This window comes from Stegostoma tigrinum, chromosome 13, assembly GCF_030684315.1.
Source record: "Stegostoma tigrinum isolate sSteTig4 chromosome 13, sSteTig4.hap1, whole genome shotgun sequence".
NCBI lineage: Eukaryota > Metazoa > Chordata > Chondrichthyes > Orectolobiformes > Stegostomatidae > Stegostoma > Stegostoma tigrinum.
The window spans coordinates 51,921,585-51,945,901 of NC_081366.1; the positions used below are offsets into that span (position 1 = coordinate 51,921,585).

At 39.2% G+C, this 24,317-nt stretch overlaps 1 protein-coding gene across 4 annotated transcripts in view; it reads left to right on the forward strand.

Moving 5' to 3' along the window:
• Positions 1 to 24,317, forward strand: part of ablim3 (actin binding LIM protein family, member 3) — a 316,208-nt gene that overhangs the window by 76,604 nt on the left and 215,287 nt on the right. For 3 of the 4 annotated variants that reach the window (XM_059650745.1, XM_059650743.1, XM_048543123.2), the window contains one exon: positions 11,596 to 11,736. In XM_059650745.1, coding sequence (XP_059506728.1) covers positions 11,596 to 11,736 — 141 coding nt within the window. The remainder of the gene's footprint in view (positions 1 to 11,595; positions 11,737 to 24,317) is intronic. The other variant, XM_059650744.1, reaches the window with a different exon arrangement.

Consider the following 24,317-nt stretch of genomic DNA (forward strand, 5'->3'; position numbering starts at 1 on the left):
GAAAATCATGCTTGACAACTCTATTGGAATTCTACAAGGATGTACCTAATAGAGTTGATTGGGGAACCCAGTAGATATGATTAAGTTTGATTTTCAAAAGACTTTCAATCAAGCCCCACATAAGAGATTAATGCATGATTGGTTATAGTGTGTTGAGATGGATAGAAAATTGGTTACCCCCCCAGACAGGTAATAAAGCATCAGATTAAAGTGTCTTTTTCTGAATGGCAGGCAGTGACTTGTGACATACCTCAGAGATCAGAGCTAAGACCCCAGTTATTCACAACATGTTAATGAATTAGATAAGGAAACGATATTTCAAAATTTGCAGGTCACGCGATATTGGGTGGAAAGCTGAGCTGTGAAGAGGATGTAGAGATGTTACAGTGTGATTGGACATGCTGAATAAGTGGGCAAATGTATGGCAGATGCAGTATAATGTGGATAAATGTGAGAGGATCCATTTTGGTAGCAAAAACAGGAAGACAGATTCTTATTTGAATGGCTCTGAATTGAGAGAAAGGAAAGTTCAATGAGACTTGAGTGTCTGCGTATATTAGTCACTAAAAGTAAATGCAAACGGGCAGCAGGTGGTAAAGAGGGTAAATGGATGCTGGCCTTCATAGCGAGAGGATTTGAGTACAGAGACAAGGATATCTTGATGCAATCATACAGGACATTAGTGAGGCCATGTCTGGACTATTGCGTACAGTTTTGGTCTCCTTATCTGAGGAAGGACGTTCTTACTATAGAGGGAGTGCAACAAAAGTTTACCAAATTGATTTCCTGGGATTGCAGGACTTACATTTGAGAAGAGATTGAGTCAGTCAGAATCGTATTCACTGCAGTTTAGAAAAAAAAAGGGACAATCTCATTGCAACCCATAAAATTCTAATATGAATCAACAGGTTAGATTCAGGAAGGATGTTTCCGTTCAAGGGAATCAGGGGTCATAGTTTAAGGCTAAGGAGGTGAATCTTTTAAGACTGAGATGAGGAGAAATTTCTTCACCCAGAGTGTGGTAAGCCTGTGGAATTCACTATCACAGAAAGTGGTTGAGGCCAAAACATTATGTAATTTCAGGAAGGAGGTAGATATGGCTGTTGTGACTAAAGGAATCAAAGGATATGGGGAGAGCACAGGGTTAGGATATTGAGTTCAAAGATCAGTTATTCTGCTCCTATCTTCTATGTTTCTACTAAAGTGTTAGCGGTAAACCAATGCTGATCCGTGAAATAGAGGTATAGAGAAAGAATAATGGGCATTTATACAGTATATTTGTATTCTTCATAACTTTGAATGTCTCAAAATATTTATCGGTAATGAAGTATTTCAAATTTAGTCACTCTTTTATAGGAACCACAGTAACCAATTTGTGCACAGCAAAATGCCCCATATAGCATTGTGACAATAACTTGATAATCTGGTTACCTGTGATGTTAATTAAGGGATAAATTTTAGCCACGCCACCAGGGACAATACTTGTGATCCCTATCAAAATAGTATCATGGGATATTTTACATTCACCTGAACAGGTGGGGCTGCAATTTGACATTTCAATAATTACTCAGAATTCACCTTGATTTCTTACTTGTGCTGTTGCCCTGGAGTAAGACTTGAACCTGAAACCTTGTGATTAAAAGGTAAGCGTACTACCGACTATTGCTCAAGTTAAATGATGAATTTAAGTTGATATCTAAGAATATGAGGCCTTTTTTTAAATCAAAGGAAGAATATTTAAGTTGATACAATAGATCTTAAAGAAATACTTTAGATTGCACAATAGACAGTTCACTTCTTAACCTCAACTTTAATGAAATTTATCTTCTTTGCGACATTTAATTTTTATTGTATTTCCCAGACTGACAAAGCCTCATGAAGATTAACAGTTTTAATCTTGTCTGATTTAGATTTGTTTCTTCCATTATTATCAATAGACCAGCACACTAGTTGAATTCCCCTGTTCCTTTCGAATAATATTGCAGGAGCTATTGCATTCTGAATAGGGCAAACTGGGCCTTGGTTTAATATCGCATCTGAAATCTGTCACCTCTGACAGTTTAGCATTCTGTCAACACTGTGGGGCTCGTTGCTTCAATTCTGCAGTGCAATAGAAAGAGATATACCTGAAAAAATCTGACTATAACAAGTTAACACAGTTATATTTTGGTTTTTTCACCATTTGTAGTGAAAGTTAGAATGCTGTATTTAGAACAGTCCCTTCCTTTCAATTTCTCTTTACTGTTTTCTCAAGGCAGATTTGGAGAATTTTGAAAATAATATAAGTCTTTGACTTTTATCTCTCTACCTCTGATGAATGCATTACTGCGGATATCTGTATAGATCTTGAATGTGACAGTTTCAGTCTTTATTTGTGCTTTTCTTTATTGGATTTACCCGTAGGCCAATCCAAAAAATTGTTTGTGAATAATAAAAATTGAATATGATTAATTAATACTGCAATGTGCAAATTATGTACTTAATCACCTTTAAGTAGGATCCTGCAGTGCACTGGAAGAGTGGTGAATTATATGTGATGAGACTGAAGCTTTTCAGATCACAATGCTTCATATGAAAAGCACAAAAGGATAATGGCTGCTGTGCTTAAGTATTGCACTGGTCACAGCAGATACAGTGCAAACCCCAGACAAGATTTTCTTACTATTAGCATAGCTAATCATAGCCTGTTAGTTTTCCTCTAGTGTTGCAGCCGTTGTACTTTAATTGGTAAAACCTCTGTGGGACTGCTTTCAGATCTTATTTGGAATATATGAAAACTAGAAAATTTTTAAAGCAGAATATTAATGGTTATATACAGAACAACCGATGTTTATATGTTTATCATACCTATTGTCAATAATTTAAGATTTAAAAAAAAACTAAGCCAGGTTTACATCAACATGATGGAAAAATGGAAATTCAAACAGGGGATTACATTGCAATAAGAGCACGTCATTTAAATGGAAGAAAAGCTGGAGGACTCCATCAAAGCTATGGATTCTGTCTGCCTCTGTACTGATTTGTCCCTTTGTTCTTGACCCAGCTGATAATTTCCACTTAGATGATTCAGACTGAAGTCTATCCCACAATCTTTCTGTGTCGTGACTAAAAGTGAATTGCATAGAAATTAACAGCCATTTCATTTGCTGTTGTTAGCAAGGTAGGAGAGGGAAAATATGGACATGTCTGCAGCTCATCTTTAGGGGAACAGGAAGAGTATTCAGAATTTTGTCTGTTTAGAACTTGAATTTGCTTTATTGAGTTAGTGATAGGGTAATTATTCAACAACTCATAACTTTTGATGGATGTATTTATTTGCCTCATTTTCATTCATTTTATTAAAGCCTAACATAAATTTAGTGCATTTCACTGGTTACATTATTGTTTCCTTTATGCATGGCCAGAAAAGGAACTGTGAGGGGAAGAAAGGGGGTAAATCAAGAAACAGTTATTAGTACCAATAGATTGAGCAGGACATCATAGAGAATAAGAAAGCTGTCAGGAGTTTTGAATTAATGGCTGAGAAATAAAAGGTATAGGCAGATGTTGAAAATCCAGGCTATTTACATGAATCATTCCCGAAAGATATACACATTGGATGAATAGAAGGAAGTATCAAAAGTTAGAAAACTGTATCAACAATCAGTGAACCATCAGTATTTTCTCTTTTGTTACCATTTTCACCATGTCAGATTGCAAATTGTTCCTAATGCTACTTAAGTGAAGGGGAGATAACACAGTGTGGAGTTGGAGGAACACAGCAGGCCAGGCAGCATCAGAGGATCAGGAAAGCTGCCTGGCCTGCTGTGTTCCTGCAGCTCCACACTGTGTTATCTCAGACTCCAGCATTGGCAGTCTTTACTATCTCTTAAGTGAAGGAGACTTGCTTCTTCCTGCTAGGATATACAAAATGTACACACCTGTTTTCCCTCAGTGTTTCCTGATTTTTATTTGTGGAAGTAATTTAACTGGAACTGCAAGGGCAAGCTATATCTGTTCTCACCATGCAGTTGGATGTGGGAGGGGCATCTCCTTTTCAACCTTGAGCATTAATAAATTGCATCAGATAACTCAGAACTTTTTGCTTTTGAATGCGGTTTCCTACGAGTTTTTTTTTTACCAATTTTTGACCATTACACCTTGAAATATAGAGGGAGGAGAACGAATGATTTAGAGTTTTGCTGAAAAAAGACATTTGTTAAAGCTTTTTACCTTTCTGGATAATTCACAGAAAAACAATAAAGGAGAAAACCGGTGTTCATCATTTGAATGCATGATTTTATCATTATGTGTATTTTACAGTGAGAAAAGCAGTAAAATACTGTGAAAATCTTTCCCACTGTCACCATGATCCATTGCCATTTTGAATAGTGGACTGTGCTGATTGGTTTACAAATGGACTCTAATTGTTAGAGGTGATGCCATTGAGAATGCAACAGTTAATGATGATTGACAATTGACTGTCTGACTTTGTTCAGATTTCAAACCAGGCACATTGACACTGATTCAGTTGGATCATTGTCCTGAGAAATAAACCAGAGGATGCTTGTCACCTATTTTGATGAGCTGAAACAATGTTGTGTTTGCATGTGTTTCTGTCTGCAAATAATAGATACCTTTATATTAATATATGCCATTTCCAGAACTCTCAAGTGCACCATTCTGTGAGCCTGATATATAAATCCTAAATTAGTTTTTGCTGTATGCTTCACACACTCAGGATTATCCAGCCAACAATGTTCAATTGCAGAATCACACCTAATGTCAGACACAATGTCCAGATTGGCTGAGTAGAGTCAATAGAGTCAAACTGCACTGAACAGTTGAAGGTATGTGCAGTTTGGTATAATCTGCCAGTTGTAGGACATACAGTCTAATACTTGGCATCATGCTGGTACTGAAATTCATATACCACAACACTCATTTATATAATTTAATCTATAAATTAAATTTTTTTTCTAAATGGTTTTGTTGCTGCATATACCATGAGCTGAAAAGATGCACCATAGAGTTATAATCTGATAAATAGCATGTTTGAACAGATGTATAATTCAAGGGGTGTGTTTCATCTCTTTCACTCCTTTGCCTCAGTGAAGCATCTGCAGTTCTTACTATCTCTGAAAACTAAAAGGGTATGTCTCTGAACAAAATACAGATAAACCCCTTACAGATGGGGAGTACCTTGTAATCTATTTCCATGACAATAGGACATGCCTGGGGTGTTCCAAACAGCAATTTACACAAATTAATTCTGAGACCCACTTGAATAACTTAAATTTCTGATAAAGTCAGGGAAATTCTTCGTAATTTACTGGTTCCACCTTTGGTTGACAATGGATTTTACCGTCTTTTCAACTGGAACTCAATTAACAATCTGAGCCTTTTATTAAGTTAAGTGTAGATATCTAGTTTGATCACAAATCTCGAAATTGGCTGTCCACGGCTAAGGTTTTCTCCCTCCTAATGCTCACTTCATTAAATAAATGCTCTGATCTGTAATTACTGCAGGTTTGTTTACCAGTTCCTAAAACAAGTGTTTCCATTTAACTTATATTTATCACTTTAATCTCCAAATTGCTGAATTTGTGAACAGAAGGATGCTGCCACCAAGCTAAGAGACTATGCTCCGAAAGTTTGTGTTTTCAAATTAACCTGTTAGACTGTAACCTGGTGCTGTGTGATGTCTCAGCTTGTTCTAAGAGCCTAATTGATTTACAGTAGGTGAGGATCAGCCACCATTGAGTTGTTAGAGGAAGTGGTACTTGTCTTAACAAATATAATTCATTGCATGACACAACTCGGAAAAGTTATATTAGTTTATCAGTCAACTTTACTGACACTTTGAGAAGGCCTGTGAATAGAGATCAGCTCACAGTGAGGTCCTAAGAAGTTCTGTTTTATCTGTCTCCAAATCAATATGACATAATCAGATTGAGTAGAGTTTACTGCATACACAATAGTAATCTTTTGAGAACCATAGCCTGAGTAGATCTCTCACCCCTTTTCTTGTAGCCAACACAGATACATTCATGTATTTAATTAAATTTAACATAATCACAGCTGCTATCCAAGTCTCTGATATGACAAATTATGTCAGTCTGGATAGTTCACAATTCTTCTAGAACAAATACTGTTCAGACTCGAAAGATTGCTAGGTGTTTGGCTGACTGTGACATTGATTGTGATATTGACCATGACTCTGATCTTGACGTTGCATGGTCAGTAGACCATCGATACGATGACATTCGTAATTGGGTTCATCTCAGCAAATTACCAATAGGTGATTAATCCACAATGAAACATAGTTTTGCTGTTGCTCTGTACAACTCACAGAGGTATAAACATAAATTTGAACACTGCTGTCCCATTGCTTCTTGAACTAAAGTGATTTAACCATCTGGAGCCATGCTTAGCTCCCCCATTTTGGCTGTAGGTATTTTGGAAAGCTTGTAACACCCCCAAATTTAGAAGTAAATGCAAGTAGAGACAATGGTGTGGTGGTAATATTACTTGACTAGCAACTCAAAGATACGGGCATGTCCTCTGAGGGCCTCTTGCTTCAAAGCCCAAATTTTAATGCATTTAAATTCCAACTGGGAATAGATAATTAGTTTCAAGAATTGATGTCATGAAACTGCTATTAATTGTTGTAAAAACACATATTGTTTACTTACGTGGAGATAGTAGGAATTGCTGACCCTTGAGTCTGAGATAACAAGGTGTAGAGCTGGATGAACACAGCAGGCCAGGCAGCATCAGAAGAGCAGGAAAGCTGACGTTTTGGGTCTGCACCCTTCTTCAGAAAAATATGGTCTAATTATGTCCTTTAGAAAGAGAAATCTGCCATCCTTCCCTGGTGAGGCCTACATGTGACTCAAGGTAGTACTGGGCCTCATAAACGGCTGAGCAAGCCAGTCAATAGAAAGGGCAAAACAAAACATCACTTCGTGAACACTGCCTGCATCCCATCAATTTTCTTTTTTAAAAAAAACTGTTTGAAAGACTTATGAGCAAATTGTGATCTGTTGTTTGATATTACCACTTCAGGGATCTCATTTGTAGCAAATAACTCATGCAAGATTCTGACAACTGTCCTGGCAGTGGCTGATATAAAGATTTTTCAGCTCTATCACTGTAAGCATGTTCCCGGATGCTGAACCCTTGACATAAATTCTGCAGTTTCTCGACCTTTATTTGTCCTCAGCTTAAATTAATTGTCAGAAGTTTGACTAAGAGTCTGGAAACACTCTGGAAATTTATAATGTCATCAACTGCAAACCCTACTGATATTTAATCATGTATTTCAGGTCTTCCAAAGTAGGGGTCATGACCAAAACGTGTGGCAACAATCTAGAATGTTGGGTCACAGGCTCAGAGGTAGCAATTTCCAACATGTTACTCCATCCCCCCCCACGTCACTGTCATAGATTTCCTCTTCCCCACATCCTGCTCACATAGGTCCTCCCAGACCCCATACCCTACTCTCAAGGCTCTCACAGACAGTTTATAGCAATTTTCAAAAATTGAAATGGAATTTCAGTAGGGAAAATTTTGGGAAGTACTGATGTATTTCTTTGTTCAGTTTATGATTGAGTATTTTAGCTTGAAGCAATGAAATATTTTAAAACCTGTGTTTCACCAAAATGTTCAATTCTGTGTTCTATTTCGCCTATCTCTGATTTTAAATATTGTTGGTAGAATTATGTAAACTTCCATGTCTTTCTAATGTGACAATTATTCTTGTCAAATGCTGCAAACGAGTGCAATATCCTCACCCCACAGGGACTTTTAACATTTATAGAACTCCAATATGTTTAATCTTTACCAGAATCTCTAACTTACCATGCTCCGGTTGACTGCTTGTTAATTCACCCACTTGCAAGTGTTGACAGTCTGTGTGACCAGCTACTAACATGGTAAAGACCATAAAGATATAAACTCGCTTTTGTCTGAAGAATAACTGTTCTTCTCAGTTGAATGGAAGTTCCACCATTGTATAGATAGTGATGATGCCAGTGCTGATCACTATGTGGTATTTGTGAGTACAAAGATGCTACCACAAATGTTCATTCTTCGATTGGGTCAAGGGCAGGTTTACATGGTAGGTGATCACCTACTATTGAGTCTTAAAGAGAAGATGCTTTTGTCTTAACAATACCTAATTTATTTCATGATAGCAATCTGGTACGAGTTATGTTAGTTTGTTAGACAGACTTAATAATTAAAATAAATTGATTTGGTCAGCACTCCATGAGCTGCTAAGATATTTTGCCTTATCCCCACTCAAATTATTTAGTTTGATTTGATTTGATTTATTGTAGTCACATGTACCTAGGTATGGTGAAAAGTTTTGGTTAGCAAGCACTACAGACAGATCATAGCAAAGAAGGACCTACAGATCATAGATAACAAGATGTAGAGCTGGATGAACACAGCAGGCCAAGTAGCATCAAAGGAGCCAAAAAGCTGATGTTTCGGGCCTGGACCTGTCTTCAGAAATGGGGGAGGGGAAGGGGATTCTGAAATAAATAGAGAGAGGGGGGAGGCAGATGGAAGATGGATTAAGAAGCAGATAGGTAGAGAGGAGATGGTCAGGTCAGAGAGGTGGGGATGGAGCCAGTAAAGGTGAGTGTAGGTGGGGAGTTTGGGTTAAGGTTGGTCAGCCCAGGGAAGACGGGCAGGTCAAGGGAGTGGGGATGAGGTTGGTAGGTCGATGGTGGGGGTGGCGCTTGAGATGGGAGGAATGAATAGATGGGAGAAAGGACGAACAGGTTAGGGAGGTGAGGACAGGCTAGTTTTGGGATGCAGCTGGGGGAGGGGAGATTTTGAAGATTGGGCAGTAGGGTTCCCAAGCGAAATATGAGGTGCTGTTCCTGCAACCTTCGAGTGGCATTGTTGTGGCACTGGAGGAGGCCCAGGATGGACATGTTGTCCAAGGAGTGGGAGGGGGAGTTGAAATGGTTCGCGACTGGGAGGTACAGTTGTTTGTCAAGAACCGAGTGTAGGTGGTCCACAAAGTGGTCCCCAAGCCTCCGCTTGGTTTCCCTGATGTAGAAGAGGCCACGTTGGGTACAGCGGATACAGCATACCGCATTAACAGATGTGCAGGTGAACATCTGTTTAATATGGAAGGTTTTCTTGTGGCCTGGGATGGGGGTGAGGGGGGAGGTGTAGGGGCATGTGTAGCACTTCCTGCGGCTGCAGGGAAAAGTGCCGGGGGTGGTGGGGCTGGTGGGGAGTGTGGAGCGGAAAAGGGAGTCATGGAGAGAGTGATCCCTCCAGAAAGCACTTAAGGGTGGAAAGGGAAAAATGTCTTTGGTAGTGGGGTCAGATTGCAGATGGCGGAAGTGCCGGAGGATGATGAGTTGGATCTGGAGGTGGGTGGGTGGGTATGTGAGGATGAGGGGGATTGTGTTATTGTTGTTATTACTGGGAGGGGTATGAGGGATGAGTTGTGAGAAATATGAGAGATGTGGTTGAGGGCATTTTCGAGTACTGTAGAAGGGAAATTACACTCCTTGAAAAACAAGGACCACAACTAATGCTAATTACTGTTGTTTCACAATCAAAGTGCTGGCTTTGTCTTCAAAATAGAAAACAGCATGATATTTTTTCATACAAGAGTTGTTACAAAATTTGTATTGAAGATATATTAAGTGCAGCAGCAATGAATAACTCAGTGCCAAATCTATGCCATGTTTAATACTTTGAGAAATGTTGGACCTCTTTAATTAGCAAAGATACAGTATGTAATTTATAAATGTAAAAGCTAAGCAAGCAAGAGTAAATTTAGTTTACATCAGATGCTGTCAAGTGACCTACTATAATAAAGAATGGCTCATTATATTTGAAGTTTTAAACTTTGCTTACAGTCATCTAAATGCTATAATTTTGACATAGTTCAATCAATGAGCATTAAAGATAAAAATTTGGAAGGCATTTGGCTCATCCTCATGCATTTGTACAAAACAAACCTAAAATCTCACATTACATCATCAAACTGTTTTTTAATTATTGCAAGTTTATTTTATTCCATTGCTCTGACTCTCACAAGTTGAATGTCGTTTATCCTGACATCAGACTGAATTTCATTCTGTGTGCCCTTGTTCTAACTTTGTGTCTTAAGTTTAAATGGAGCTGTAGATTCTTTTTCTTCATATCATGCCTTATGCATCTCTGGGAAGTTTCTTCTTGAGTGACTTCCTTTAATACTAAAAATCCAATGAATGGTCTGATTTCCTTGTTCACTTCTCTGGTGCTAGCTAACACCTTTGGCATTTCCTGTCCATCCTGTCCACATAACTTCCCATAGCCCCATTAATCAAAGCTGGAGGACACAGTACTGAAAATTGATTAGTGTGACACAGTCTTATATGCAACTCTCTAACTTGGAGCCTATTCCAGTGGTAATTTGTTTCAGCATTAGCTACAGTGCCTACTGTTCTATAGTGAGTAAATGACTTAAAGATTAATACAACTACAGTTCCGAGATCCCTTTCAATTTCTATTCTTTAGGCATGAATGTACGGGTAATGTTTTCTTATGCACATTTTCTATGATTAATTTATTCTCTCCAATTTATGCATTTGATCTCGTTTACGTTGTGATATTTAAGTCAAAAGATTTTGGGATATACAATTACCATGCAGACTCCAGTTCCCAGTTGGGTAATCATGAAAATGTAGCAGTAACAACTACACTACATATGCTGAATAATTAAAATCTGATCATCCAAATAGGAATATTAAAATTAATTCAATAGCTGTGTCTTCGATATTACATGCCTCCATCAGATGCGTCTTTGGAAAGTGGGCAGGTAATATAAGCCAAGTGGCTAGTCCATCACCTTCATACCCACTCCTGAGCTTACCTTCTTGGGCCATTGCAGAAATCGGCAGCCCTCCCCAGCCCCTCTTGTGTAAATAGATAATTGAGTCAAGGGACCATTGGAATGACCCTTCCATTTAACATCAAAATTCCTTAACCTGATCTTTAGATTTCCGACTATTTGTTGCAACAGATTCATTAAATTTCTGCATTGACTGTGTCTGTCAGAACCACTTAGAGATATAAAATTGATTTGTAAGTGGACTTTGTACCAGTTATTGGCAAATGATCTGGAACTCTCATTAATCTTGCAGTCACATCCTGATAAGGTGACATCCCTGTTGTTCTCTAAGGTCTAGACCTGATTGCCATCAAAAGATGTAACATATTTAGTCAGATCACATGGCATCATTGAGACTCCTAGGATAACAGCTGAATTAAGGATTTCCAAGCGTGTTCTCAATAACAAGAACTGATTTAATAATTTACTGTGCTTTTAAACTGTTGCAGCAACTAAGAATAAATTATTCACTTACCACAACAAATATTTTGGCTATGGAAAGGCTCTCATAATTTATAGTAAGAGGATTACGTAACCATAGCAGGAGTTTTCTGACTTCAATCCTTTTTATAGAAGATAGTGGTAGTGGTTACACTTCAGTGTAGGCTTGGATGTTGATGGTAATGTGGAGCTAATAGAACTGCTACTTTTGGAATGCTTAAGCTAGAGAAAGCGTTCCCTAACGGGGATTTTTTCTTTTGGTTCAGCAGTACCCTATCAGCAGAATGCGAATAATCTTGGAGGTATGCCCACAAGCATCCGCTGCTACAGGTGTGGAGGAGTATGCAAAGGAGAGGTAGTTCGGGTTCATAATAACCACTTTCATGTCAAGTGTTTTACCTGCCAAGGTAAGTGCTTCACGTTTTGTTTTCTTATATTTTATAAAATAAATTTAAAATGGTCACTTACTATTTGAAATAAATCTGCTTTGTCTCCAGCTGCCACTTACCTGTCTTAAAAATTCAATTTCATTGTATATTCTGCTTTATCCCAGTGTTGCTTTCCCACTGGTCACAAACATGTGGAAATTCAGTACAGTTTCATTATAATTCCAATGGAAACGGAACAAGATGGCTGGACATAGAACAGGACCCACATACTCCTAATGTTGGCTCACTTGGTTGGATGGCTGGTTTGTGATGCTGACAGTGGGATTTTATCCCTGTACTGGCTGCCACCATTAAACCTCTGTCTTCTCAACCTCGCCATTGCTTGAGGCAAGGTGACCTTCAGATTAAACTCATCCCCGAACACCACTCTCTATTGAAAGAGCAGCATCTGGTCCCCTATGGTGAATTTTGCATAATGTTCTACGGAAGTACCTCGCTGCATTATTAGTGGTAGAGCCTCTACCTAGCTCCCGCAAGACTAGTCATACAGGATGTGGGTGAAGGTCTTCTGCAGAATCAGCCAGTCAGTAAGAAACATAACTGTCACACATGCTATTTAAATACAGATCCTTTCAAAGCTTTATCATTCTCTCTACTGGAACACAGGCCCATTGTAACTTCAAGGGGACAAAACGTATAATGCAATTTTTAATATGCTGCATCCCTTTGATGCCTTACTAGATGAGAGACATAGCACATTTTGAGTGTTTATTTCCAAAAGTGCAAAAAATAAAGTTAATTATAGCCTAGATATTCCAGCTTCACCAGCCATGCTATTTGAACGTTTCTACGAACTTAAGAATGGACTCTGTCATCTTTCATGAAATAAAAATTTTGTCCAGCAAATGAAAGTAGTTCATTTCATAACAGATCACTTAGGTATGATGGATGTTTTCTCTCACAGGTATGATACTGTCTGACATCAGGCCTATGTATTCACGTTTAGTTTGTGCTTCATTTGAGATGCAAACACCACAGTCAGATTCACTGCTTTTGCACCATGTTTTCAATACTTTTGAAGAATGACTTATTTTGTGTGATGAATTGTGAACCGTGCTTAGTTGTTGTGAGGAAACTGTATGATTTATGTATATATTTTTGTGTCATGTGTTGCGAGTTTGGGTTGGATGTATGGGCTCTCTGTACATGTGGAGTTGGCAAGTGGCTTTTGAGGGGGTTAAAACTGCACTACCCAAAATTCCAAAGAAGAGGAAGTTACTCAGGAATCCATTGACAGGGCTTAAGAAAAGAAATTTCCAAATTCATGAATTTGCGCTGGAAACCAGTTCGACAGAGAAGTATGTTTCATGCTCCGAAGTGCTAAGAAATATTTTGATAAGAGTAAACCTGTGCTAAGCAATGATCTTAAAAATGAATTTAAAGTAGTTAAATTATCTTACAGTAAGGAGTTATTATTAAACTTAGACCCAAGTGTTCAGCATAGTCAATTGGGAAGAAATGGTGTTTCAGAAGACTTTTAGAAAAAGATTTGCACCAGCAATTGTGTAGCATTAGATGATACCAAAATCAGAGCATAATAATTATTATTATCAAAAGCTTGTCTACAGTTCCCCAGCAAATGAGTTGATAATTTTATCAATTCAAGCCCACCAAAATGTTAAAATAAATGAAAATATTTTTCTGTCTTGAAAATGAGCCGGGCTGGGTCTTGCTGGCGGTGCAGTACTGGAAGTTCTTGGAATTACAACAATGTTTGTCTGTTTGGCTATCTACTGTGTTTAAAATCATTGAATTGGTGTTTTAAGGAGATTGAATGTTTTCCCCTTATTTTCATTTTTGATAATAAGCTTTTGTTTGACTCACAGAATCATAGAATCCCTGCAGTATGAAAACAGGCCTTTTGGCCCAACCAGTCCACACCGCCCGTCTGAAAAGCATCTCACCTAGACCCACTCCCCTATCCATGCATTTCCCATTGTCTAACCCACCTAACCTAAACATCCCTGGGCACTACGGGCAATTTAGCATGGCCAATCCACCTAGCCTGCACATCTTTGGACTGTGGGAGGAAACCAGAGGACCCAGAGTAAACCCACGCAGACACGGGAAGAATGTACAAGCTCCAAATAGACAGTCACCTGAAGCTAGAATCGAACCCCGGTCCCTGGCGCTGTGAGGCAGCAGTGCTAACCACTGAGCCATGATAGTAAAAATGAGCTTTGATTTTTAAAAAAAGTTGATGATCTGTACAGTCAGGTTCCTGTCAAGGATCTGTACTGAAAACCAAAAATGCTGGAGATCACAGCAGGTCAGGCAGCATCCATGGAGAGAAAATAAGCCAACGTTTCAAGTCTAAATGACTGTTCATCAGAGCTGAAGTCTCTGTTAAAGTGTCATCTAGAATCAGCATTAGCTTGCTTTCTGACCATGATGCTGCCTGACCTGTCATGATCATCACCATTTGTTTTCAGTACAGATTCCAGCAAATGCAATAATTGGCTCCTGTCAGGGATCTGACTTGTCTGATATTATCATCAGCTGTGCATTCCCCTGTAACCAGTGGAGGTCATGAGATCCTAATATAGTGATCATTGAACCTCTTATTGCTGGGTATAACTAAAATTTAGATGGCGAAGGTCTTTGTCAGCTTTCATCATTATGTTTCAGAAACACTTGGCCCCTAGAATTTTGTATTGCTCTAAAAAGCTTTTCTGTGTGTTTACTTTTATTTGATACTTTTGATCCTGTTTCCCTTTGAATACACATTGATTATTAGATCCAGGTGACGGGGTAGGAGTAGCTCAGCAGGATGTATGCACATAGAATGTGCAAAGCTGTTGAAGTTTTCCAGTTGCTGAGTGAGGAGTTGCTCTCTAACTGAAGAAAATAATACAACTCTTACTTCTACTGATTGCTGTCAGGTCTTAACTAAAACTCAGCTGTACGTATCAGTTTGTTCAAAGGATGCAGAAATCTGTCCATTTTTCCATTAGCTGTTAGGAAAGGGGATTGATTTTTCAACGAGTGAAGTCCAGATAATTTGCAAATTTACTGAAACCATTCCTCTTGAATTGGGTAATCCTTGAATCCTTCAATTTTGCCTCCCATGACATTGAAATATGGTCCTGTATCAATGAGAGAAGCAATGTCCAATCATCCATTAGACATTGTCACATATCATAGCTGATTCTTGTATCCAAAAGAGAACATAGACATGTATATACAGCGTCATCAGCCTTTACATTAAGGACATGCACCTTCCCTCCTATTGTGGCAACTCTATGGTACCCTCTGTTGGAAAGATAATTAGTTAGTTGATTTTTTTTTTGATGAGCAACAATATGAGCAAAGTGTTTGGTTTTTCCAAGAGCTGACCAGTTTTTTTTTATTCATTTTTGGGATTTAGGCATTGCTGGCTGGCCAGCATTTCTTGCCCATCCCTAGTTTCCCTTGAGAAGGTGATGAGCTGCCTTCTTGAACTGCTGCAGTCCTCCTGCTGTGCGTTGACCCACAATGCTATTAGGGAGGGAATTCCAGGATTTTGACCTAGCGACAGTGAAGCAACGGCAATATATTTCCATGTCAGGATGGTGAGTGACTTGGAGAGGAACTTGGAGGTGGTGGTGTTCCCGTGTACCTGCTGCCCTTATACTTCGAGATGGAAGTTGTTGTGGGTTTTGAAGATGTTGTCTGAGGATTTTTGGTTAAAATACTGCAGTGCATCTTGTAGATAGTGCACACTGCTCTTACTGAGTGTTGGTGGCGGAGAGAGTGAATGCTTGCAGATGTAGTGCTGATCAAGTGCGCTGCTTTGACCTGTATGGTGTCGAGCTTCTTGAGTGTTGTTGGGGCTGCAGTCATCTGAGCAAATGGGGAGTATTCCATCACACTCCTGACTTTTGCCTTGTAGATGGTGGACAGGCTTTGAGGAGTCAGGGGGTGAGTTACTTGTCACAGTATTCCCAGCAGCTGGCCTGCTCTTGCGGCCACTCTGTTAATGTGGTGAGTCCAGTTGAGCTTCTGGTCAATGGTAACCCCCAGGATCTTAATAGTGGGGGATTCAGTGATGGTAACACTATTGAATATCAAGGGATGGTGGTTAGATTGTCTCTGATTAGTGATGATCATAGCCTGTCATTTGTGTAGCATGAATGTCACTTGCCACTTGTAAGCCCAAGCCTGGATATTGTCCAGATCTTATTGCATGTGAACATGGACAGCTTCAGTATCTGAAGAGCCACGAATGGTGCTGAACATTGTGCAATCAGCAGCGAACATCTCCAATTCTGACCTTATGATGGAGGGAAGGTCATTGATGAAGCAGCTGAAGGTGGTTGGGCTGAGGACACTACCCTGAGGAACTCTTGCAGAGATGTCCTTGAGCTGGGATGATTGACCTTCCACAAACACGACCATTTTTCTATGTGTCAGGTATGACTCCAACCACTGGAGAGTTTTCTCCCTGATACCCATTGATTCCAGTTTTTCTAGGGCTCCTTAATGCCACAGTCAGTCAAATGCAGCCTTGATATCAAGGGCTGTCACTCTCACCTCACCTCTGGAATTCAGCTCTTCCGTCCATGTTTGAACCAAGGCTGTAATGAGGTCAAGAGCTGAGTGGCCCTGGTGGAACTCAAACTGGGCATCACTGAGCAGGTGCTGCTTGATAGCACTATTGAAGAAACCTTCCATCACTTTACTGATGATCGAGAGTAGACTGATGGGGTGGTAATTGGCCGGGTTGGATTTGCCCTGCTTTTTGTTGTCAGAACATACTTGGACAATTTTCCTCATTGTCGGATAGATGCCAGTGTTGTAACTGGGACAGCTTGGCTTGGGGAATGGCACGTTCTGGAACACAAGTCTTCAGTACTATTGCTGGAATGTTGTCAGGGCCGGCAGCCTTTGTAATATCCAATATCTCCAACCATTTCTTGATATCGTGTGGAGTGAATCAAATTGGCTGAAGACTGGTATCTGTGATGCTGGGGACCACTGGAGGAGGCTGAGATGCATCGTCCACTCACACTTCTGGCTGAAGATTGCTGCAAATGCTTCAGCCTTATCATTTGCACTGATGTGCTGGGTCTTCCATCATTGAGGATGGGGATATTTGTGGATCCTCCTCCTCCAGTGAGTTGTTTAATTGTCCACCACCATTCCCAACTGGATGTGGCAGGACGGCAGAGCTTTGATCTGATCCATTGGTTGAGGGATCACTCAGATCTATCACTTGCTGCTTTCACTGTTGGCATGCAAGAAGTCCTGTTTGGTGGCTTCACCAAGTTGATTCCTCATCTTCAGGTATGTCTGGCGCTGCTCCTGGCATGCCCTCCTTCACTCTTCATAGAACCAGGATCGATCCCCTGGCTTGATGGTAATGGTTGACTGGAGGATATGCCAGGCCGTGAGGTTATAGATTACGTTGGAGCACAATTTCGCTGCTGTTGATGACCCACAGTGCCTCATGGATGCCCAGTCTTGAGTTGCTAGATCTATGTGAAGTCTGTCCTATTTAGCATACTGATAGAGCCACATCACATGATGGAAGCTATTCTCAATGTGAAGGCAAGACTTCGTCTCCACAAGGACTGTGTAATGGTCACTCTTATCAATACTGTCATGGACAGATGCAACTGCAGCAGGCAGATTGATAAGGATGAGGTCACGTATGTTTTGCCCACTTGTTGGTTCCCTCACCACTTGCTGCAGCCCCAGTCTAGCAGCTATGTCCTGTAGGACCCGCCTAGCTCGAACAGTAGTACAGCTGGTAAGTGTGATAAGAACTGTCAAAGTGGAACCATTCTTTGTACAAGTTTTAACTCTATTTATGAGACTGCTTTTGTTGCATTGCAGGTGCTTTACAATCATGTTTTTCTTAATTAACTCAATGGATATGGGCATCAAAGGTTGCCCTTGAGAAGGCGGTCCTGAGCAGCCTTCTTGAACCACTGCAGCCCGTTTGGTGTAGGTTCCTCCACCATATTATTAGGGAGTGAGTTCCAGGATTTTGACCCAGCAATACAGAAGGAACAGTGATATATTCCTCTATCAAGATGATGAGTAGCTAGGCGGTAAATTTGCAGATGGTGGTGTTCCCATGTATCATCCACCCTTGTCCTTCTGGATGGCATTAATTGTCAGTTTGGTAAATGAGTGATGTGATTAGTGGTTCTCGGAGTTAAACTTAGAGTTTGATATTTACTGTTGGCAGCCACAAAATTTGTAGCTCTGGACTCTGATCGCGATAGCAATCTTGCTGACTCAGACAGCTTTCTGTTTTTTTTTGCTTTTCTCTTTCTCTTTTTTTTGACTTTCAATGTAATTAGCCAGAGAGATGACCATTAATTAGTTAGGTGTCTTCTACTTTGTTGAAACTAAACATAGACATGTTAACAGTGTAGCAGGACAGCTTCACTCTGTCTGTGGGAATGACTCCAACCTTCAGGTGTTTGCAATTTCAGTACAATACTGCTGTCATGTTGACATTTCTGTCCTAAGCGTGATGAAGTTTTCCAGTGAAGCCCATTCACAAGTTAAAGGAATAGCATCTCATTTTTCCACCTAGGCACCTTTATAGCCTTTGGGACTGAGCAATGAGTCCAACAACTTCAGATGATAAACACTGTCTTTCATTTTGACGACTCCCATTTCATTCAGGATCCTCCTGTCCCCACCCTGGGTCTTGATGGCATGGGTTTGCTATCAGTCGAAGTGACCTGTTTTTACGATTCACTCTTAAGATTAACAGCTGTTTTGCATCTACATTTATCTTTTTTCTACTATTGCCATTTCTTTTGCCTTTTGCTTTGGGCACCCTCGCCATTTGTTCCATTCACTCCTCCCACTTTAATCAACAGCAAAAACAAATCAGTTTTCTAAGCCCCTTCAGTTCCAATGACCATTCATTATCCCTGTTTCTGCCTTCACAAATGCCAGCAGACCTGCTGAGTTTTTGCAGCGCTTTTTATTTTTCATTCAGTTGGTTGTGTTTTGGTTTCCTATTTGTTTTTAAATTCATCATAATCACATCTGGTTATCAATTGCCTGAGCTGTATTCAATATTGGCCAATGCCTCTCAGTTGCCTCTTGTTCAGTGCAACAGAAGATAATTGTTTCACGTGTCGTCTTTTTTTCTTGGATGGGGATTGGATAGATATACTTCTTTGGTGACTCAAACATTTTGCTCAGGGGTAAATGCCCCTAAAATATTTTCTAATTCTTCCACAGCATTGTGGAGAAATAAGAGCTTTTATTCTTTTGTCGCATGTGATTGCAAACCCTACCATCATGCCTCTGAAACTTTGCAGCCACTATTACTGATGTGACAGTAAGAGATGATTGTTCTAATGCACAATGTAAGGTGGTAGACTGAGCATAGACAATGCTATATTCAGCAGTAAAGTAGTGTTAATTCATGTTCAAGCATCAGAGACTACATTCTTTGAAAGAAAAATATATTCATGTGATTGATTCGAGATTGATTTTCATTTGATGAGTTGGTTATTTTGGTGAGATTAATTTGTGCATATCTAAGACACCCTGAGTACGTCCCTAAATCTCCAACAGAAAATTTATTTCTGCAAAAAGAAAATCTTCCAAAGGTTTCCATGCCTAAAGCGATGTTTCTTACTTTGCATCAGCTTCATTTTGATTATGAAGTTCTTGGGTGGAAAGTGTAAAATTCAGCCAAAAACAATACTACAGATAGCGGTTGCAGGTGTTGTTCTCGTATGGATCCTTTGAAATCATTTTTCAATCCATCTGCTGGTAAATCTACGCCTTATAGACTCAAGTGGATAAAACACACAATGTTTCTGACAATACACTATTGTGTTGTTACGAGGTTCTGTGCTAATAAGCCATTCAGTAGCTGAGCAGATCATTGGCTGAGATGCCTGGTAAAGCCAATGCTGTATGCTGCAATGGGATACCATGTGGAATTGAAGACATGACTTCACCTACACCTGGCTGTGAAGTCAGGTTTGCTTCTTTGACTTTGATCAACTTGTGAAGAGATTTGTGGGAGCAGCTGGCAACCAGTATGACAGTTTACAGCCCCATTCTGTGGGCCCATTTCAAGATCTTTGAGGTCATTAACAGGAAAAGTTAGAGTAAATAAACACTTTCCCCTCGTTGAGGATTCTCAAACTAAGAGGGATGGTCTGAGAATTAAGGTCAGATTGTTCAGGAGAGATGGGAGGAAGCATTTCTGCACACAATGGGTGGCCAATGTTTCAAACTTCCTTCTGAAAATAGCAATGGATGCTGGGTGAGTTGTTAATTTTAAATAAGATTAATTTTAAAGTTCAGCAAGGATATTAAGAGATGTGGGCCAAAAGCAAGAATATGGAGTTAGGCCACAGATCAGTCATGATCTCATTGAATGGGGGAACAGGCTCCAGGGGCTGAATAGCCTACCCCTGTCCTATGTTCCTATGGCAGCCTCTGCGCATAAGCTCACTGCTGACATGTAAAAAGGAAACTTGCCCAATCTCATTACTTTTGCAAAGGGCAAGTAACAGAGGTTCTTGACAATTTACTGGGGGTCCGGCTTCTGCAGATTTTCACCTCCTGGAAGATTGGAGCACAATTATTTTGGATTGATTGACATGGCATTTAACTATTGACATGCAGAGCCACAGTGTCATTGAAGTTATCTCAGCAGATTCACCAAGCTGAGGGCTGGGAATATTGGATTTACTAGAATCTCCCAGTCACCAATTCATTGCAGTCTGACAGGCTTTTCTTTGATGCTGTCGTGGGCTGAGCAGAACTCACACTAATGTACCAACTGCCTACCACATAAAAAAACCCAATGTAAATCTACCTAATTATACCAGTGTAAATATTGAGGGTTTTTAAGATATCTGGTTCATAGTTATGTATAAAAAATCAAACAGTTTTGATGCCAGGTGATGGTAATACTGAATAAGTCAGATCCCAAAACGAAAAACATCAACCAAATTATACAAGAACTATTTGAAACAATTTTATTACAAATTTGTGAACTAAGGATTCAAAACATTTCCCCTCAACAACACCATTAGAGATACTCAAACCTCAGTGAAGGGTCTTTGTATCTCCATTTTAAAGTTTCATGTTCAGTTGGCATGACTTTTCAGCAGATGTTTGCATTTGCTTGAAGTTGTATTTATAGTTAACTTTTTCTGAGATCCCTAAACAAACTGCTAACCCGTGTCACTTTATTCTTAAAGTTCTTCTTAAATTTGTCATCCGCAGCCTTCTGTTTTTGGAGCTTTTCAATCGCTGACATTAAGCTACTCAGGAATTTTCTTCTGTCCTGATTGCTGCCATGTCTGCTAAACTGCGGTGTTCGTGTTACAGGTCACTTCTCTCTAAATTACCTGTTTGTCTCTGAAACAAACCTGCAAACACTACTTCCAAAATACGTTTTTCTGTGCAACTTTCCCTTTTTCGTAAGACACCTTGTTGCTAGGCAACAGCCCGTGCTTGTCTCTTATACCCTTGTTAGTACTACACTAAATTATTCACGTCAAAGTGAGACCTCATTTAAACATATGACCAAAATTTGAGAGAACCCTTAAATATTCACAGAATTCAAAGCAAACTAAAACTATATACTTCTTTCAGACAATTTAAAAGTCAAAATCAAATCAAACTTAACTACAAACAGTTGTTGTCACTTTAGAGACCAAGTTTCCAAATAACAAGAATAAAAATAATAATAATCATGTCCCTTCATCATTACACTGTGACTTTGAAATTGTGCTGCATTTATGGTTTACAATCACAAAATATTCTCAACCAGGTTTCTTCTCTTTGCTGTTTTAATCCACGTGTTAAATAGTTTAAGAGGACAGTATTGAGAAATACCTTTAAAAGCTCATTTTATTTGGATTTTTAAAATTTGTTAATATTTTGTTCATTACTTAGTAATCTGTAAAATTAGTTTTTATTCACTCTGACTCGTTTTTGTTCAAATCATAAATCAAGCTTCATTTCTGTAAAATTCAATCTTGTATAGATACAACTCACGCCATGTCACACTTTTCATTTTCAGGAACTTTTTTCAGGTTGTTATCTTACAATTTTTGTTTTATTTATTAAAGCAAACTAATGATGACTTATCAAGAGACTCGTTAGTGGAGTGCAACAAAGGTACAAATGACATCTATAAGAATTAGAGATAACAGTGTGGAGCTGGAGGAACACAGCAGGCCAAGCAGCCTCAGAGGAGCACTGAGGTGTTTTGAGTTGGCTGAGCTTCTAAAAATCAGTGTCTAACTGCTACTTTTTTATGCAACAGCAATTTAACCAAGCTGTGCAGCTATTTTATACTATAAGCATATTACAGCTTTATAATTCCATCTACATTGTGTATCAAACTCAACAAAAAAAATTGTACTATAATTGTTGCAAGTTTAAGAAATAAAAATACAAATCATAACCCCTACATTTGAAATAATTATACAAAGTGTTTGAGTGGCAGAAGTGAAAGGTCTTCAATTAAAAACGAGGGACTGAAGTTTACCAATAATCAGCAAGTATCGGTTTCAAGGAGATTTGTAGACAGTTTTTCTCTGCGAATTCTGAGTTATCTCATTCAATTCTCCTCTACTAACATCATTATGTATAGACTACATTCCAAACTATGTACTGTCTTGGCTTGGAACTATATCATCGTTCTTTCATTGTTTCTTCATTCAAATCCATGAACTCCCTTCCTAGCAACACTGGTGCTGCACTTACCCTTCAACTGTCCTTCAAACTATATCATGCTTCAAGTCCTAGTGCATTATTGGTGTGATAGAGAAACATCACGGAAGGAAAGAAGAGAGGGCAAATCTCGCAGTGGATCCAAATGTTTTATGGGATGCCTTGCCACATGTGGGTGGAATATGAGCCCACTCAGTCAGACTGAAATTCATGGCACTGAGTTCCTCAAATTCACTCAGTGACCAATGGCACATGGACTACAGCAGATCCAAGAAGGCAACTCACCATAATCATCTCGAGAAAAATTAGGGATAGGCATTAAAGGTTCGCCTTGCCAATGGCACTGCTAAGTAATAAAGGGAAGCAATACAAACATTTGTTTTTGTTTTACCATTTATCTGACATTTTATCATTCATCATTAAGCAGATCTCTTCCAATTGTGCTCTTACTTAATTCATTCTGATTATGAAATATTTTAATGTTTTGTTTTATGTTCCTTGATAATTCCATGTCACAGTTCCTGTGTGCCTTCTTAATTGTTGCCAATTGACTTCACATTTCATTGTAAAATGTTTTCTTTGTTTGGCTTTGACCTTCCTTCATAAAATCTCTGCATTTTGAAAATTTGATGTGACTATATAAGCAGTGCCTGAGGTCAATAAGATCAATGTTGGATGGAATATATAATAGACAGCCAATGTTGCCACCTATTTTGCATCCCTGGTCAACAGAAATTTTACCCCTGTGCATCTTGACACACGCCATGTTAAAATACTAATCTGGAGTTCCTTGCAAATCACACAAAACTTGGTACACAAGAACCAAGAACACAATGCTATTCCATTATGTTTTCTTATTAAGTGATCATTTCAAATTTGAATGAGTTGAGCTCTTTCTCGCATGCTGCAAAACCACATTTCAGTCTTTGGGAAATGTAAGTTATCAGGCTCTGGAACAACAATTGGAAGCATTAAGAGTGCAAAATAGAAAAAAATAGTGATGTATAGTTGCAGAGGCATTGCTAGCCTTTTGATTGGGTTTATGTTATTGCTGATTGCTGCCTGCTACTGGAACCTCTTGTGAAGCAGAGTACTGTATCACATATGCTGGGAAATCAGAAATGAAAACATAAAAGGCTAGTAAAATGCTCAGCAAGTTCTACTCTACTCAGGGCTCTTTTAATGAAAGGACACAGACTTGAAACATTAATTCTCTCCCTACACACACGCTGCTTAATCTTCCACTTCTCCTGCATTTTCTGTGAATATTTTATGAAGTTGTATTCTCGTATGATTGTCAGAGTTTCTGCCACTGCAAAATCTGCTTAATGACAGATTGTCTGGAAAATTAGGCTCTGTCATTCTGCTGTTGTCTGTGCTGTGTTGTCTGTTCCAAAGTGAAATAATGGCAGCCCAGAGTTGTTCTCACCCACACAGCAAAATTTGACCTGCAGCCTGCCAGTGGTAATACACATGCATGTACCAGAAATATGAAGTTTGGCTAAACTGTGACATGAAATAGGCTTTAACACTGTTATTTTAGAACATGCTTGAATATATATTCAGCGGAATGATAGGTCCCCACACAGAAGGAAAAGGAGGAGGAAGAGAATGAGACATGTGGGATTCTTTTGCTTTGGACAAGCAGTCTGTGAGCAGACACAGACACAATCGGGGAGTGTCAACCTAACATCATAGACACTTCAGAGTTCCTCATCTTTCAATCCATCTGCTTCATACTATCACAGATTTGTTGGCTAAAGACTTCTCAACAATTTTATCCAACAAAATGTTCTATAATACAGTGAAAACAGCTATTCAAACCTGTGTGTTCTCTTAGGACCAGCTTTTGCAGGTCCATCTTTGTCCAGTGTTCA